General features: G+C 40.2%; 2 protein-coding genes across 7 annotated transcripts in view; both read right to left on the reverse strand.

Moving 5' to 3' along the window:
* Positions 1–101: 101 nt before the first annotated feature.
* si:dkey-77f5.3 lies at positions 102–4,776 on the reverse strand. 2 transcript variants are annotated; one of them, NM_001328200.2, is given in 3 exon segments: positions 102–977; positions 2,903–3,161; positions 4,698–4,776. In NM_001328200.2, coding segments are annotated over 2 exon segments (978 nt in total). In that variant the 5' UTR covers positions 3,082–3,161; positions 4,698–4,776; the 3' UTR covers positions 102–178.
* Positions 4,777–9,301: 4,525 nt separating this feature from the next.
* The window catches only part of aadac (arylacetamide deacetylase), a 33,128-nt gene continuing 24,868 nt past the window's right edge, over positions 9,302–17,561 (reverse strand). For 2 of the 5 annotated variants that reach the window (XR_015508946.1, XR_015508945.1), the window contains exons 4-6: positions 14,501–14,672; positions 11,282–12,764; positions 9,302–10,965 (exon numbers count right to left, since the gene is read on the reverse strand). Coding sequence is in view for 2 of the 5 variants with exons in the window: in XM_087283624.1 (XP_087139750.1) it covers positions 12,144–12,764; positions 14,501–14,672 (793 nt within the window). In the remaining 3 variants the exon portion in view is untranslated. Of the gene's footprint in view, positions 12,765–14,500; positions 16,127–16,220; positions 17,174–17,561 lie in introns of those variants that run through there. The other 3 variants (XM_087283624.1, XM_087283623.1, XR_015508947.1) reach the window with 2 other exon arrangements.

Consider the following 17,561-nt stretch of genomic DNA (forward strand, 5'->3'; position numbering starts at 1 on the left):
CCCCCCACACACACACACACACACCACACCCACTCACTCACACACACCACTTCCGCCCGCCCACCCACACACACACACACACACACACACACACACACTGATGATCTCAAAGCGTTTACTATTATTTTAAAAATGTAAATCTTTATTTTTCCGTTGTGTCATGACCCTGCAGTTTCAGCTACATCCCCGTGTATCCTCCCTGATTCTTGACCACGGCTGGAAGAACCTCAAGCAGCCGATTAATGTACTTGTTGCATTTGGCTTCAGTCAGTTCCTCAAACCAGAACTTGTGAATGGCAGCCGTTAACTCAGTCTTGATGGTCGGTTGAGCTTCTATCCGGAGGTACTCCTTCAGCTCATGCCACACCATCTCAATCGGGTTTAGATCAGGGGACTCTGCTGGGGTCTTCACCCAGTTAATGTCCTCCGCGGCGATCACCTTTCCTGCAGCCGTGTGCTTGGGGTCGTTATCCTGGATGAATCGGTGATGAACACCAAAGTTTTCCCTGATGTACGGTGCTGCGGTTTCTCTTATGATCGTGTCTTCAAAGAAAGTCCTGTCCAATATCCCGTCAAAGATGACGATAGGTCCTGGTCCGAGTCTGGAAATGGCTGCCCAGACATGAACTTTCACGCAACGCTTCCTCTTGGGCTCGAACTCTCGTCTTTCTGTTTTACAAACGGAGGAAAAGTGATCCAAAGTCAGCGTAGTTTCATCTGAGAAAACGACGTCGTGAAACATTTCCTTTTCGTCGATCCATTTCTGAGCTAGTTGGAGACGTGCTTCTTTATCCGTGTCTGCGATCGTTGGATGAAATAGGTTTTTCTTGTATCTCCAACCAAGTTTTTGCTTGATTCTGCGGATGCTTCGCTCACTGACGCTCACTCCATTGTCACGCCAGATATGTTTTTTCACCGAGCTTACCGTTGTTTTTTGGTTTTGGCTCATCATTTGGTCTATGGCTGCGACAATGTCCCTGTAAAACAAACATACGTTAAATATTTGACACTCACAGCCTGTTTACAATTGGTCATGTGCTTTGTCTGATCAGACTTGTATCTGGAGTCTGCTCTTCGTACCTTGCTTAAATGATCTAAGATCCTGAATCCTGGATCTGTTAATCTTGATAACTGATCTCTGGCTAATTCGGTTCTTCAAACAAGTTCGTGAATTAGATTCGAATGTCTGAATGAACTGATCTGAGATTGCTGCGTGTGTTGTGAAGGACAGATCTATCCATCCTCAAAATCATGCAGCGATTGGCTGACGGCACAGCAGCGTAATGACATCATCTGCTTAATATTCAATCATCCATGTGAGCAAAAGTACAGCAAATTAGAAGCAAACGGTTTGTTAAATATAATAAACAATAACTTTCCACATTTGTTGTGAGCTGCAGGCTTTACACTGTCATGTGTCAAGAGTATTCATCATGTATTTCAGTGCATATCACTGTATTTAGCTCTACATTTAGAGAAGATTTTCTTTATTATAGTAGCCTTTTTTAATCGGTTTAAAGAATAACTGGATGTTTACAAAAGCATTGTCATGTTGGTAAAGGCGTCTGCAACTTGTTAAGCATCAAATCACTGGCATATTAACTGTCAAAACATGTTTATGACTGCATTAATGTATTACTGCTTTTAAAAAGCCATATTGTGCATTTCTATTATATACAAATTGTACTAAGCGATCTAAAAAGTTCATACTAATAAGTTTTCCTTTTTGCACCACCAGGTGGCAGTCTTTCTACTTTCATTTCGGTGGTGCAGATTGCATAAGTTTTATTAATCTATATAACTTTATTTTATTAATAACTATAACTTTATATAGGTTTAAAAAATTTAGTATTTTCCCAAGTGTATAGCTGCGTCCCAAATGCACACTATACACTATGCACTATGTACTTATGCACTTACACACTCAACAGTATAGTATATGTATGTAGTGTCGTCCCAAATGGCACACTAATGTTTTTTTACTAAGCGGAAATTCAAACCGTGTCCCTAAAGACGGTCGCCAAATCAGTGAAATAAACGACCGAATTATCAAATAATACCTGCCGTGAGTATAACCGCATTCACCATCGGGAGGCGCTATAATCACTCTCATAGGAGAATTTTGCTTTCACTATCCAAAATAAATAAAGTTATCCAACATGTGCGCCCGATAGCCCGCCCCTTCCGCTACGTAAGAAAACCTGCAGTCGTTGAGTGCGTGAAGTGTCCATCATTACACACTTCATGTTACCGGCTGAATGAGTGCATCATCCGGGTAATTAAAGTGCTCTTATTATTTTGAGAGTTTTCAGTGTGAACGCACTATTTACACTATTTATACTACAAAATGGCGTAGAATAGTGCATAAGTATTCAATTTGGGACGCAGCTTATGTAACTACTACTGTAAGAAAATATCAGAATTCGGTATACTTTCAGTATTATCTTTGCTTGAACTGAGCCAATCTAATCCTGTTTATATGAATTAAACCTGCTTCCGACCAGGTTTGAGCTAGCAGAACTGTTGCTATGACAACAACTCTCAGATCAGTTTTGAAGCACGAAACGATCCTGGATCGTGTCAAATCGTCAATAACCAAATCCAGCCAACTGAGTAATCCACGTACGAAGAACGGACCCCTTGTGTCAACAGCTCCTTAATGTGGAAGTGAAGAGCTAACACATTGGGTTAAAATAGGCTTGCAGTCGCCATGATCAGTCCAGTATTTCAAGATGGTGGCTCTCTTGGTCTAAAAGCGATAGTAAAACACGCCCTATTCCTCAAAATGGTTACATGGATAAGTGGAATTAAATTTTCAACGTAATGTAAACTTGACCGACTGACTTGCAAACAAAACCCCACATCACCGCATGAATGTAAAAGTAAGAGTGAAGGAACCTACTGCTTCATTTTGCGAGGGTTGCGTTTGTGAATGATGCGTTCTCTGTAATGTCTTCTGATGGTGCTGAGTGTGGTGTTCACGCCGACAGACTTCAGATAGCGATTTATTTCCTGAGTGGACTTCCCCGCAGACCTCATGGCCCTGATGTCTTCGGAATGAAGCTTGGTGACTTTGGTCATCTTGAAATGTCTTGGCCGTCCGTGCGGATGGATGCTATTTATCTACACAGAGGTCATGATGCCACTGGGGAAATCCGATTCTGTGATGAATTTTCAGATTTGAATATTAAAAAAAACAACGGAAATGTCAGACCTTCATTTAACTCAAGTTTAGTAGATCTCACTGTGTTGTCATCAACCATTTGTGATGTAAATTTCTTAAAATCCCTGTCGTATAGTAATTACAATCCATAATTATTTCATTAAATGGAGTTACACTAATATAATGGGTCACACTTCACAATAAGGTTGATTAGTTAATGTTTATTAATGCATTTACTAAGATGAACAATACATTTACTACTGTATTTGTTCATGTTGGTTAACGTTAGTTAATAAAAATACAGTAGTTCATTGTTAGTTCATGTTAACTCATGACATTGGATGTTAATAATGCTTTAGTAAATGTTTATTATGATTAATAAATGCTGTACATGTGTTGTTCATGATTAGTTCATGTTAGTAAATGCATTAATTAATGAACATTATTGTAAAGTGTTACCATAAAATGATTATACAATACAAACTTTATCGTCAGACTTACATCTGACATTTTTCTTGCATTACAGCATGTTACATACTCCCTGCAATGGGACAAAAACTAAAACACGTACATAAAGAAAAGCAGAAAGTTTTAATTTTACACTGACATTACTTTGTTATAGGCGACGCGGTGGCGCAGTGGGCAGCACAACTCACCCCACTGCAAGAAGGTGAATGATTTAATTTCACTTTATTTAAACCTGGAACTTTAAATCGACGATCTGTCTTTAATGGTGTACATTCATGATTCAAATGGGATTGAAATGATTATATAAAATAAGATAATTGATTATGGTAGTCACAACAAACTCGATTACCTGACAGCAAGTGTCCATCACAATATGCAAACCTCATAAAATGTATGATTATAATAAAGCAAAAACACTTATTTCCTTTATAATTCAGTGAGTAAAGTAATATTATTTCTGTGTTTTAGTAGATATATTACACGACAGACTGTTGCCAAACAAGTGGCTCCAATTGAATTTACATTAAAAACTATTTTATTTTTATTTGATGTGTTATTATCAGCTCCTGTGTTCTCACAGTCATTCCAAACAGATGTATTTATTTTAAATATAGAGGTAAAGTTGGTTTCATATTCACACATTCGTTCATTTAGAAGTCTCTGTATTGTTTACCGTGTTACTTTGAATATTCGATTGAAATTAGCCCGCAAGAGTGGCTTGAAAACAGCATTAACACTGTTTATTTGCCAGTGAACAATGTTGTACTTTAATAGTCATTGGCTGCTAATTTGATTTCGCTATTTAGAGTTTGCAAATAATACATTTATGAAATTATATTATTAATGGGAAAGTCTGAAAGTGCGAATATAAAACTAACTTTACCTCTATATTTTAAATGAATGTTACTTATATTGAATGGATCGTGTTAGCATGCTATCACGGCTATGACGATTAATAACTATACGCGATCGTCGGCGCATATTATAGATAGTCTCTTCGCTGTTATACACTACTCTTCACTAACTATCCAACCGTTAACTCTGCAATATTAACACGATTACTCACGTTTGTTGCATGAACATGTAAAAATATCTAGGTTAGCGCATCCATCCGTCTACAGGAGGTACCACCCTAAAAACAGTCCGTCGGAAAGCACTGATTCATTTTACATTCCGAGTGGATTTTCTGACAACTTCAGAACAAGAAATAACTCAGAAAAATCAGGTATCGACATAAATATATAACAAGTGGAATTTATTATGCAGATATGTTGTACATATACAACATATGTCCAGCAAATTACAATCACTGAAATAAGTCATGATGACTAAATTTGCAGCAAATCCTTTCAAATTTACCAGTATTCAGAGCATGATATATAGATATATATAGAGTTATATTTTACCCAACTTCTGATTAACGGAGAGCAGATTTCTACAGCCCATTTCTAATCATAATAGTGTTAATAACTCATTTCTAATAACTGATTTATTTTATCTTTGTCATGATGACAGTAAATAATATTAGACTAGATATTTTTCAAGACACTTCTATACAGCTTAAAGTGACATGTAAAGGCTTCACTAGGGTAATAGGGTAACTAGGCAGGTTAGGGTAATTAGGTAAGTCATTGTATAATGATGGTTTGTTCTGTAGACTATCTAGAAAAAATAGCTAAAAGGGGCTAATAATATTGACCTTAAAAGGGTGTTTAAACAATTAAAAACTGCCTTTATTCTAGCCGAAATAAAACAAAGAAGACTTTCTCCAGAAGAACAAATATTATCAGACATACTGTGAACATTTCCTGAATCTGTTCAACATCATTTGGGAAATATTTTAAAAAAACAAGAAAGAAATTCAAAGGGGGCGAATAACTCTGACTTCAACTGTATATATATATACATACATGTGTATGTGTGTATACAGTGTTCTCATGCTCCAGCCACTGATATAATGTAGTTCATTTAAGTTCTGAGATAACACACACAAAACTGAAACACTTTAAATACTTTAATCTCAGTCACACCGTACTCATTATCCCAGAAAGGAATCAGAGGAATGTCACATTGTCTTATAGGATTTTTCTCTGCACACTTAAGAACTCTGTAAAAAATCTGACTTGGGAAACACTTAATTGAGATTACTTACAATTTACAGACTTTTAGTAGGTGTCCTTCACTGGCCAAATCTGAATTTAGTTCAACCAAAGGCAATTTACCATTCTTTAAAAAAAAAAAAAAAAAAAAAAAATTATATATATATATATATATATATATATAGTTGAAGTCAGAATTATTAGCGCCCCTGTTTATTTTTTTCCCCAATTTCTGTTTAATGGAGGGAAGATTGTTTCAGCACATTTCTAATCATAATAGTTTTAAAAACTTATTTCTAATAACTGATTTATTTTCTCTTTGTCATGATGACAGTGAATAATATTAGACTAGATATTCTTCAAGACACTTCTATACAGCTTAAAGTGACATTTAAAGGCTTCACTAGGGTAATTAGGTTAACTAGGCAGGTTAGGGTAATTAGGCAAGTTATTGTATAACAGTGGTTTGTTCTGGAGAAAATATATATATCGAAAAAATAAATTAGCTTAAAGGGGTTAATAATTTTGTCCCCAAAATGTTTTTTAAAAATGAATAACTGCTTTTATTCTGGCCGAAATAAAACAAATAAGACTTTCTCCAGAAGAAAAAATATTATCAGACATGTGAAAACTTCCTTTCTCTGTTAAAAATCATTCGGGAAATATTTAAACAAGAAAAAAAAAATCAAAAGGGGGCTAATAATCTTGACTTCAACTGTATATATATATATATATATATATATATATATATATATATATATATATTTATTAGTGCTGTCACCTCACAGTAAGAAGGTCGCTGGTTCGAGTCCCGGCCAGGTCAGTTGTTGTTTCTGTGTGGAGTTTGCATGTTCTATTTCAAATAAAAATCTTAATATTAAAAAAGGAAACATAAGCTGGACCACAAAAGATCCACGTCATAATGAATGCTCAAATAATGAAGCCTATAATTTATAGCAAAGCACCATGTTTAGACTGTCGTCTGTCATGTACAGTAGGCCTATAGGTGCGTTATTTTTACTAAAGAAGATTTATTATTTAAGTTTATCACCAGAACTATAGAAACTTTACTTAAAAAAAAAAAATGGCACAGTATCGGGATCAGAGCTGTATCGGTCGATACTCAGAATTTTAGTATCGAGATTGGATCGGTTCCAAAAAATTGGTATCGTTCAGTGTTGGGCAGTAGTGTTGCTACAATTAGTGATGCTACTAACTTAACTGCATTTCTCAGTAGCGTGGCGGTCGCGTCGCTACTTTCTAAATCAAATAGCTTTTCAGTAGCACAGCTATTTTATTAGTCAAGTAGCACAGTAGCGTCCACACAAGCTACATTAACAGATCGCGGATCATCGAGTGACGACACCGACATTCACAGAGCTGTGAGGCCGTTGTCTAGCCGATGAAAGTAAATCCATATGATGGCGAGAATGAGGAATTCTTCTTCTTCCTGTTTTATGGTGTTCGACAACAGGGTTTTTGGTGTGTTACTTCCACCTCTGGTTGGCGACGTTGCCAACCGAAACTTGCTTGATGGAAAGATGACTGAGGGAGAGTAGTTATTTCTGAAGCAGGATATCTCATGACCATACCTCGAGAAGTACATGTTAAATGCAATAACTACATTTCTGATGCTGTGCTCAAACAATACTTTAGTATATATATAGCGAGATCGGGGCGAAGCAGTGGCGCAGTAGGTAGTGCTGTCGCCTCACAGCAAGAAGGTCGCTGGTTCGAGTCTCGGCTTGGTTGATGTTTCTGTGTGGAGTTTGCATGTTCTCCCTGCATTTGCGTGGGTTTCCTCCGGGTGCTCCGGTTTCCCCCACAGTCCAAACACATGTGGTACAGGTGAATTGGGTAGGCTAAATTGTCCGTAGTGTATGAGTGTGTGTGTGAATGTGTTTGTGGATGTTTCCCAGAGATGGGTTGCGGCTGGAAGGGCATCCACTGCGTAAATATGTGCTGGATAAGTTGGCGGTTAATCCCGCTGTTGCAACACCGGATTAATAAAGCAACTAAGCCGACAAGAAAATGAATGAATGAATAGCGAGATCGCTGCTGAAAGTGGTGCGGGGGGGATTGGCACGGGCCCTTGATAATGTCTCTGGGGCCCCCCTAAATGTATGGGCCTAACCCCCCCCCAACCCCCAAGCGCTGCCTCTGGCTCTCCTCACTACATTTTTCAAGTAGCTTGCCCAACACTGGTATCGATGAATCCCTATAATAACTTATGCCAGATGCTGTGAGCATGCATCAATTCTCAGTCACACTCATGCCGTGTCTGGCGTGTCATATCATGATTATCACTCTTATGGACACCCCTTCAAGTAAAGCATTACCGAATAAATTTCACAAAACACAAGACGGGAGAATCACGAAACCCGTTTCTCTTCCTCTAATGAGAAATGTCAAAACTCGGCGTTGTGCTGAAGCCAGGCGGTTACAAAATCTGCACAGCTCCATTCATTCACCCACACTGTTCCAGATGTGCTGTCAGAATACGCACCGCTTTGCAACACAATGCTCGATTGTTTTCTGAAGCTGTATTCATTCACACAAATCCACCACACACATTCTTTCTGGACGTGTCACTTGTTTATATTTTGACTTGTTTATAAAACTAATGAAAAACATTTCCATCGACAAATCATTGATGATTAAAGCATTCTGGCTTTTTCCAGCACTGTTCACTGATTTTTCCATCCTTCATTCTCAGGGAAGTGCTTTAGTTTAGGACCTGAATTCATCTTTATAAGTCTGTTTAACAGTGGTGCAATGGGTAGCACGATCGCCTCACAGCATGAAGGCAGCTGGTTCAAGCCTTGGCTGAGTTAGTAGGCATTTCTGTGGGGAGTTTGCATGTTCCCCCCATGTTTGCGTGGGTTTGCTCCCCCCATAGTCCAAACACTTGTGGTATAGGTGAATTTGGCAGACTAATTTGTCCGTAGTGAATGAGAGTGTGTGGGTTGCAGCTGGAAGAGTATCCGCTGTGGAAAACATATGCTGGATAAGTTGGCAGTTCATTCCGCTGTGGCAACCCCAGATTAATACACAGACTAAGCCAAAAAGAAAATGAATGAATGAAATCAGTTAAACAGTGTATTATTTAAGACTTGAAGGGAAAACAGAAAGCCTACAAGCCCTTCTCAATTCCCAGGAAATACATGCTTATAGGCTGTACAGTGGTGCAGTGGGTAGCACGATCGCCTCACAGCAAAAAGGGTGCTGGTTTGAGCCTCGGCTGGGTCAGTTGGTGTTTCTGTGTGGAGTTTGCATGTTCTCCCCGTGTTGGTGTGGGTTTCCTCTGGGTATGCTCTAGGGGAATTGGGTAAGCTAAATTATCTGTAGTGTATGAGTGTGTATGGATGTTTTCCCAGTGATGGGTTGCAGCTGGAAGGGCATCCGCTGCGTAAAACAAATGCTGGATATGTTGGTGGTTTATTCCGCTGTGGAGACCCCAGATTATTAAAGGGACTAAGCCGAAAAAGAACTTGCTTGTACCTGCTGAAGATTTGATCCTACATTACGTTCACTTCCATCCTGGAAATCGAAAGAACCGCACTACAGAAAGTCCAATCTTTGACGTTTATATGCTCAACATTTTATAAACAGAACATCCGAACAATCAGAATCACATCCATCCAAACCTGTCAAAAATGTCCAGAATTCAGTCACAACTGCAATAAATCAACAAACATGATAATAATATTTCAAGAGTTCACACTTAGATATTGCTTGACAGCTGTAAGCAGGTTTGGCATGCTGTCCCGGGAGAGAACCCTGAGCTCGGAGATAGTTGAGCCCAGGGCTCCCGCCAGGTCCATAGAGCATGTGAGGGGAGTACGAGATCAGGTGGTTCTCAAGAGCTCCCCCTTTTTTTTTTTTTTTGTAAAGGAAAAAAGGAGGAGAAAGGGGTGGATGGGGGGTTTCTTCGAAAAACGAAGATAAGGGAGTAATATCTAGCTAGGCTACTTATAGTGAGTTAGGATAGATCTGATTGGCTAACTAATGAGTGTAGATAGGTGGCCAGCTGCAGTCAATTATATCACATGCTCCTCTCGAAATGTTTAAAAACTTCACTTAAAAAAAAAACATTATTAGTTTCATGTTAACACGTCCATTAATAAAACACACACATATATACTCAAGAGATAGCATATGATGAATAAAATCGACACTTTTTCCTTCATGATTGACCTTAGTAGTAATACAGACCAGTGTTTCATAAGACCAGGGGCCTCATGTAGGAAGACTTGCGTTGAATTCATACTAAAACACTGTGTACGGACAAAGTTGTAAATGTGCGTACGTAGTAAAAAAAATCAGATGTATGAAAAAACCCCCAATAAAACCATGCTGGTCGACCAGCTAAAACCAGCCAACCAGCTTAGGCTGGTTTAAGCTGGATTTTTCAGCTGGGTTGTCATCATTACTGCAAACTTAAATGAGCGATAATATAATTAATTTTGGAGGGGGGTCTTACAAAATTTTCCAGGGGGAAAGGGGGTGTCAGGCAAAAAAAAGGTTGGGAACCACTGTTTTAAATCACATAATTGGTCAAAACAAATTTCAATGAACCCATTTTATCAATTATAAATGAATAGCAATGTTTTGCACATGTGTTGGTGCGATACTTTGTAGTGTGCAATTTAACATGATTGCCTCTAGAAGTCGCCAATGGAAATAAAACAAACACACACAAGAAACACATGTACGCCAGACATGAAGTTGGCGTGGACCAACACATTCTCACATTCATTTCATCGTTAGCAGGCCCGGCCCTAACCAATTTGGCGCCCTAGGCAAGATTTCAGGAGGCGCCCTGTCACATCGCAGTAAATTCCACTGCTAGTGTATAGTCAAAAGAAACTAAACAGCTTTTTGATCGACTACTATAGGAAAACGTCAGATAAATATGCCAATGCAATTAACGTTATCGCTGAATAGATCTAATATTTACACATTTGCTTGAGGAAGGAATGATGGGGGTAGTTACATTACTATTACTTTTTTCCATAACATCTCTGCCCTTCCATTACATTAGCTGACGGTAAACCTAACAGATAGCACTATAGCTATTTATTGATTAGCAATAATATGCCATATCTGTCAACGTTGGGATGTAAAAAATATGGAACTACAAATAGTATCAAATGGTAGAATACATAGCAAACAATAGAAAATATTGCCAATAAAATAAAAGGTTTAACCTATTAAAAACAATGGCCTATTGACCTTATTCTAAAATTCGGAAGTGCGCCTGTTTTCGCGATTGTCTTAGAACTTCCGATTCAGTCGCCTATGGGAGAAATGACTAGGAATAATAAACGGCAGAAAATGGCCAAACTACTTGCTCAACAAACAAATGTTTGCATGACTACACAGACCAAGTAGCATAATATAATAAGAAAATATTAAATTGCAACATCAAGCAGCGTAACGAGCAGTTGTTAACGTCAAAAAATGAATGGAAGTGAATGTGACCGGAAGTCGCGAGACAAAAAGATTCAAATGGCAGCGCCCGCTCGACAGCTGAGAATAAGGTGAATACAGAAATTAAATAAAGCTATAAAATCTATTTCACTTTTAATTGTATTTGCATATTGATTAAAGTCACTAGAGTTATTTAGTGAAGAGCAGCAGATGAATCTCTCATTGTGTTTTGTTTGATAACAGAGGTGTTCATGTAAGAATGCACAGATCCATATGAATGAATGAATGAAGCATTCGACTACTTTAGTAACTGTTTGTGCTCATTTAAGAGAAAATGAGTTGTGTTTAAAATAAAACAAGCAGGAGCAAAAAATAAATAAAATACGAAAAAAAAAGAAGCACTTCCGACGGGCCCTTACTGAGAGCTCCACTCCGCGCGAGCTCTCCCGGCTAAACGCATATCCCCGGCTAAACGGAGCAGTGCTCGTAATGTCGAGCGAAAAAAAACAGAAAAAGACAGCTGTGAAACATAACCAGCTTTGTCTTTTTGTAGGAAACACACTTTAGATCTTTTTAGGGTAAGAGGTTTTTAAGTTATTGCCATCTATCACTGAATGTGTCAGGAATATCGAAAACAAAACCAACTTAACCCTGCTCATTTCTGGCGCCCCCTGGATGTACAGCGCCCTTAGCATTTGCCTATACTGCCTATGACACGGGCCGACCCTGATTTCCAAACGTGAGTGTGAAACCTGGCAAAGTTTTTGTGCGTACGCAGCGTTGATACATGAGGCCCCTGATGCGGTCAAATTAGGAATGCTTGTAGCACAACAGATTATCACAATCAAAAGTGTGCCCTTTTTAAGATTAAAAAGTGGTGCACTGTAAACAACAGGAAGAAGATGTACTAAATAAATAAAAAAATCTCTGCATGAACCAGTCAACCCAAAAGTGATGCATAAAAACCGTCCACATTCGTTTTATAGATTTTGTTTAAGCCATGTTATATAGTTGTTCGTCATGCGGTGTCCGATCTCAAAGTCTGTGGGCCACACGGTGAACATCAATGCACCGTGGAATCCACTGGGGTAATGTTCATGCGTGACGTCCACTCCAGCATTGCGCAAACGTGTGACGTACATCAAACCATCGTCCCGCAGGACGTCATACTCGCAGGTCAACACGTACGCTTTAGGCAGGAAGCGCAGCGCTGTATCAGGCACCAGCAATGGAGACGCACGTGGATCTGCTAGCAAGTGGTGCGCACCGATAGAGCGTACAGGACCTTTTCCAGTGAGGACAGGTGGAGCGCTGTAATTGTATGTCTGGCGATAGGAATCAGGCAAGTATGAACTCCAATTGACAAACTTAAGCAGAGCTGCAGACTCGTGGTTGTTGTGTGTGTTTGCCATCATGGCTCTCAAAAAGGACTTGTCGCTGGTGAAGTACTCGCTCCAGAAGCGGACCATCAGCGTGCGGGGCAGTATTGGCATGTGCTGGTTCTGCTGGTAGGAGGGAGTCTTCAGATCCAAGGCTTGCAGGACGGGGTAGATTAGAGCCTGGGCCTTTAGCTGGATGTGCTGTTCAGGGTCCTTCCGCAACTGAAAACGCAACAAAAAAAGATCGATATTTTAAAATGATGTGCACTAAAATAAAGCAGCTTCAGTTCAATTCTTATCAAAAAGGTCAAATTAAAGTGCTGTGAGGCTTGAACGTTACTGATTTTCAGCTTAAGCTGCCAAAAAAAGTTCTGACAATTGTTAAAATCAAATAGAAATGACTAGTTGTGAAAAGTTAAATTAATTAAATACATTTTTCTCTGTAATATAAAGCTATATATATATATATATTAGGGGTGTCAATTTATGCTCAATTTCGATTATCGAATCAAAAAATAGAATCGTCGATGCTGCCACGCCCTCATGTCACGTCAGCTTGGCTTGCCAAGTGGGAAAAACAGGCTTGTTGAAGTGCTTGTTAAACTGCAGACGCAGGAGACCCGTCGACAGAGCTTAAACTCTCTCCTGTTTCAATGAAGTCGGCGGTGTTTAAGCATTTTGGATTTTCAGTGAGTTATGTTGACAATGTTCGTGTTGTCGACAAAAAAAAACACAGTTTTGCAAGCTCTGCTATGTACGTATTACGTACGGTTCGTCCGATAGACATCACCGGCATCGCGATCCTCCGCCCGCCCCCGTTGCAAATCCGCTCGCGAAAAGTACACACTCAGGCCCTGTTTACACTGTCTTTGTTTTTAAATGGCATTTTAGAACGACAACGATTTGACATCCACAGTGGCGTGTCGCATTTCTGAGCAGCCCTCCTTCCTCTCTACCTCTGAAAATGCACATCACGTGACCACACAGACACAGACGCACACACAGCCATGCGCTCGAGACAGCAGGTCCAGGCAGTCAGAGGACTGCTTCAATCTTTCACTCACTTGTACTTCGTCATTTTAGCGAACACCTCAGATACTGTTGGCTGGTTCCTGTTGGTTGTGCGTTTTTTTACCGACGCCATTATAACGACACAGATCACTGCCTATTCACGAGTCCCGCAGAAAAAGTGATTGACAGGTGGTAATTATGTGTGTATCTTGCCTTTATTCATTTACTGTATGATTTGTTTATGGGTAAAACAAAGACCATGCAGGTCAGGTAGTTTAAACGGTAGACTACAAATAATTAATTGGTCATTAAATAATTATTCATAATCGAATCGAATCGTGCCTTTAGAATCGAAAATGTAATCGAATCAAGGATTTGGAGGATCGTGACACCCTTAATATATATATATATATATATATATATATATATATATATATATATATATATATATATATATATATATATATATAACAACAGTTCTGATTCTTGAATCTGATTGGCTGCTAGCCGTGTGATATTCTGCCAGTAACAGCACTCGACCATCCTCCTCACCCTTCATCCTTGCGTATTACTCCGCCCACATACAGCAACAAGTGGAGGACACTCTACAGTTTGACAGATATTGCAGCTGCTGGGCAACATATTGTACTTTTGAGGCTCTTTTAGTCAAGAATGCAGTTGTTTAGATTGCAACTATGCAGTTTATTTATAAGGATAGTGCCTATTTTAAAATATTTATAATTTCTGAGGGATGGCATTAGCCTGCCATACTGAGTAGACCAAAGACGGCTGACGTTGTCCATCCACAAGATGGCGACAGGACCGCATAATAAGCCCTTAGAAAACTCATTCAATCATTCATTCATTTTCTTTAAAAAAAAATCAAACCCCAAAGGCTGTATATCCTACTGTGGTCTTATATTTGAAGTTTTATTTGAAGATCAAACCTGCTGAGCTACTGCAGCTGCAAGGTTGCCTCCAGCACTGTCTCCAGACACAGCAATCCGCTCTGGGTTGATATTGTATCTCTTCAGAACATCATTCCGGAGGAAATACTTCACCACACGGTGAACATCCTCAAACTGCACAGGAAAATGATAAGCTGGGGCAAGACGATACCTGCACAAAGCGAAGTACATTGACAGTGCTTGTTACAATCGTATATATTACTGTCACAATAGATATGTTTTATTCATCTGAAATAGCTGATAATCATTAACTGATGTTGTTTTGGAGAGCACGGCTGTCCACTGGAGATCAGCACAAATTGTACATTACACAAGCATCCCGTGTGTGTAGCAGCCTACTCTTTCAGGGTTCATTGTTTGTTACCTTGATTACCAAGTGAATCCGATGGTGTGACAGTAACTGAGACTGGAAACATTACTAGGTACACACTACACATCAATTAATTAGCTGATGCCACTCAAAACTGCATCTTTTAATCACAAGGTGGCAGACGTGATCATTCATCAGATTTCAATCAAGTGTAAGGACGGGTTTTCTGACCATATTGTCAAAAGCAGACGCATGCAATAACAGCTCTAAAAAGCTCTGGAGAGAAGATCCGCAAGAAACAGCTCTTCCCTTACACTTTTTGCTAAGTTTTGTTTCTGGAGGCCGATATAAATACTTTAGGTGTGACATGGTTTTGCTTCATCATCAATAAAACAGGTCAAAAAATGAGAACAATGTTCCAATACAGGCTCATTGGGGGTACATGCCCAGGGCAACTACGTTAAATATGTGCCCTGGCATACTGTAAGTCTGGCTGACCCCACAGACAACTTCAGTTCCTTTTTGGAGGACTTCTGACCGCTTACCTCCACATGGACAGCGCACATGATCAGTTTGCTCTGTAGCTCACCTTGTAAGATGTCACACTTGGAAGGGAAGCTGATCACGATTAAGTCCTTTAAAAGAATGGTTCCAGAAACCAGGTAAATCAAAAAGCAGCATGAAATCATAGTAAAAGCACACACCTGCAATGCCATGTGGGTCAGTCGATAGCAAGCTGATAAACGCACAAGCTGGCCCGCTTCTCACGAATGTGGCATAAAGATATTCACAGAAATGTTCACTGCGGCCTCTAGTGGATTTATGAGAAGGAAGTGCAAATGGTGCGTAATAGAAAACATCAAGATGTCCTCGCTGCAGCCTCCAGCTTAATGAAGCAGGTGATCGTCAACTACACAGCGGACTTTGTACCGCCCACTAAGGTACTGCCCATGCTACTGTGACAGTTGGGTTTAGGGTAGGGGGAGGTGTAGGTGATCGTCAACTAAGTAGTAGATCTTGTACCGCCCACTAAGGTAACACTCATGCCACCTTGACAGTTGGGTTATGGGTAAAGGGAGGTGTATGTGTTCGTCAACTATGTAGTGGACCTTGTACTGCCCATTGAAGTACCGCCCATGTGAATGTGATGGTTGGGTTAAGGGTAGGGGGAGGTGATCATCAACTACGTAGCGGACATTGTACTGCACACTAAGGTAACGCTCATGCTACTGTGACAGTTGGGTTTAGGGTACGGGGAGATGTAGGTGATCGCTAACTATGTAGCGGACCTTGTACTGCCCACTAAGGTACTGCTCATGCTACTGTGACAGTTGGGTTTAGGGTAGGGGGAGGTGTAGGTGATCGTCAACTAAGTAGCAGATCTTGTACCGCCCACTAAGGTAATGCCTATGCTAGTGTGACAGTTGGGTTAAGGGTAAGGGGAGGTGTATGTGATCGTCAACTATGTAGTGGACCTTGTACTGCCCACTGAAGTACCGCCCATGTGAATGTGATGATTGGGTTAAGGGTAGGTGTAGGTGATCATCAACTACGTATCAGACCTTGTACCGCCCACTAAGATAACGCTCATTCTACTGTGACAGTTGGGTTTAGGGTAGGGGGAGATGTAGGTGATCGCTTACTATGTAGTGGACCTTGTACTGCCCACTAAGGTAAAGCCCATGCTACTGTGACAGTTGGGTTTAGGGTAGGGGGAGATGTAGGTGACAGTCAACTATATAGCGGACCTTGTACCGCACACTTAGGTAACGCCCATGCTACTGTGACGGTTGGGTTTAGGGTAGGGTGAGGTGTAGGCGATCGTCTACTACATAGTAGACCTTGTATCACCCACTAAGGTAACGCTCATGCCACTGTGACAGTTGGGTTTAGGATAGGGGGAGATGTATGTGTTCGTCAACTATGTAGCAGATCTTGTACCGCCCACTAAGGTACCGCCCATGCTACTGTTACGGTTGGGTTAAGAGTAAGGGGAGGTGTAGGTGATCGTCAACTATGTAGCGGACCTTGTACCGTCCACTTAGGCAGCACTCATGCTACTGTAACAGTTGGGTTTAGGGTAGGGGGAGGTGTAAGTGTAGGCCATTGTCAACTACGTAGTGGACCTGGTCAACGTTATCAAGCTGGGGGCTGCAGCGAGGACTTTCTCAAAAACATGGCCCATTATTGTATTTTAGATTGCCATAAATATATGTATATATGCCCCTAGTAGATTTGGCCCTTAGAAGCTGCAATGTCGCCTCGGCCACTTAATTTACGGTTCCCAAATATGAAGTCCTTTTTGTTGTTCCTGGTTGTTTTCGTCTCCACTGTGTTTTATCTCTGTACTCTGTCGGCACACCATGTGCCCTTGTTTTTGCTGTTCTCCATGATTCTACGGGGATTCGACTTTGGAATGCAGCAGTGCTAACGCATGCAGAGAGGGCTTACCCTCACCGCACATTCATTGTTGACAGCTATCAGATCACAGCAGTGTCATCAGCACATTTATTTACACTCTTTCTGCTGTGTTGGACTAAAAGTCAACTTGTAATCAATGGGGAAAGGCCCCGTTTGCTAAGAGAAGAGCATCCCCATGTTGATGACCTTTCATTAAAGTGTTCCAACAGAGTCAGGGTTGAAAAAGTGCATAAGCGTCTTCAACGTGATGTGGACAATACATAACAGCTGCAGGGTCTGAGGGAAGGTCAAGAAGATGATGCGCTGAAT

This window comes from Danio rerio, chromosome 15, assembly GCF_052040795.2.
Source record: "Danio rerio strain M-AB ecotype USA chromosome 15, GRCz13ab, whole genome shotgun sequence".
Lineage (NCBI taxonomy): Eukaryota > Metazoa > Chordata > Actinopteri > Cypriniformes > Danionidae > Danio > Danio rerio.

Bases quoted from the DNA above. Each gene is read 5' to 3' on its own strand.
- si:dkey-77f5.3 (XM_087282457.1), bottom strand. From the start codon at position 3,081: ATGACCAAAGTCACCAAGCTTCATTCCGAAGACATCAGGGCCATGAGG. The intron at 978-2,902 runs GTAGGTTCCTTC...TTTGTTTTACAG, and splicing joins AACCCTCGCAAAATGAAGCA to GGACATTGTCGCAGCCATAG.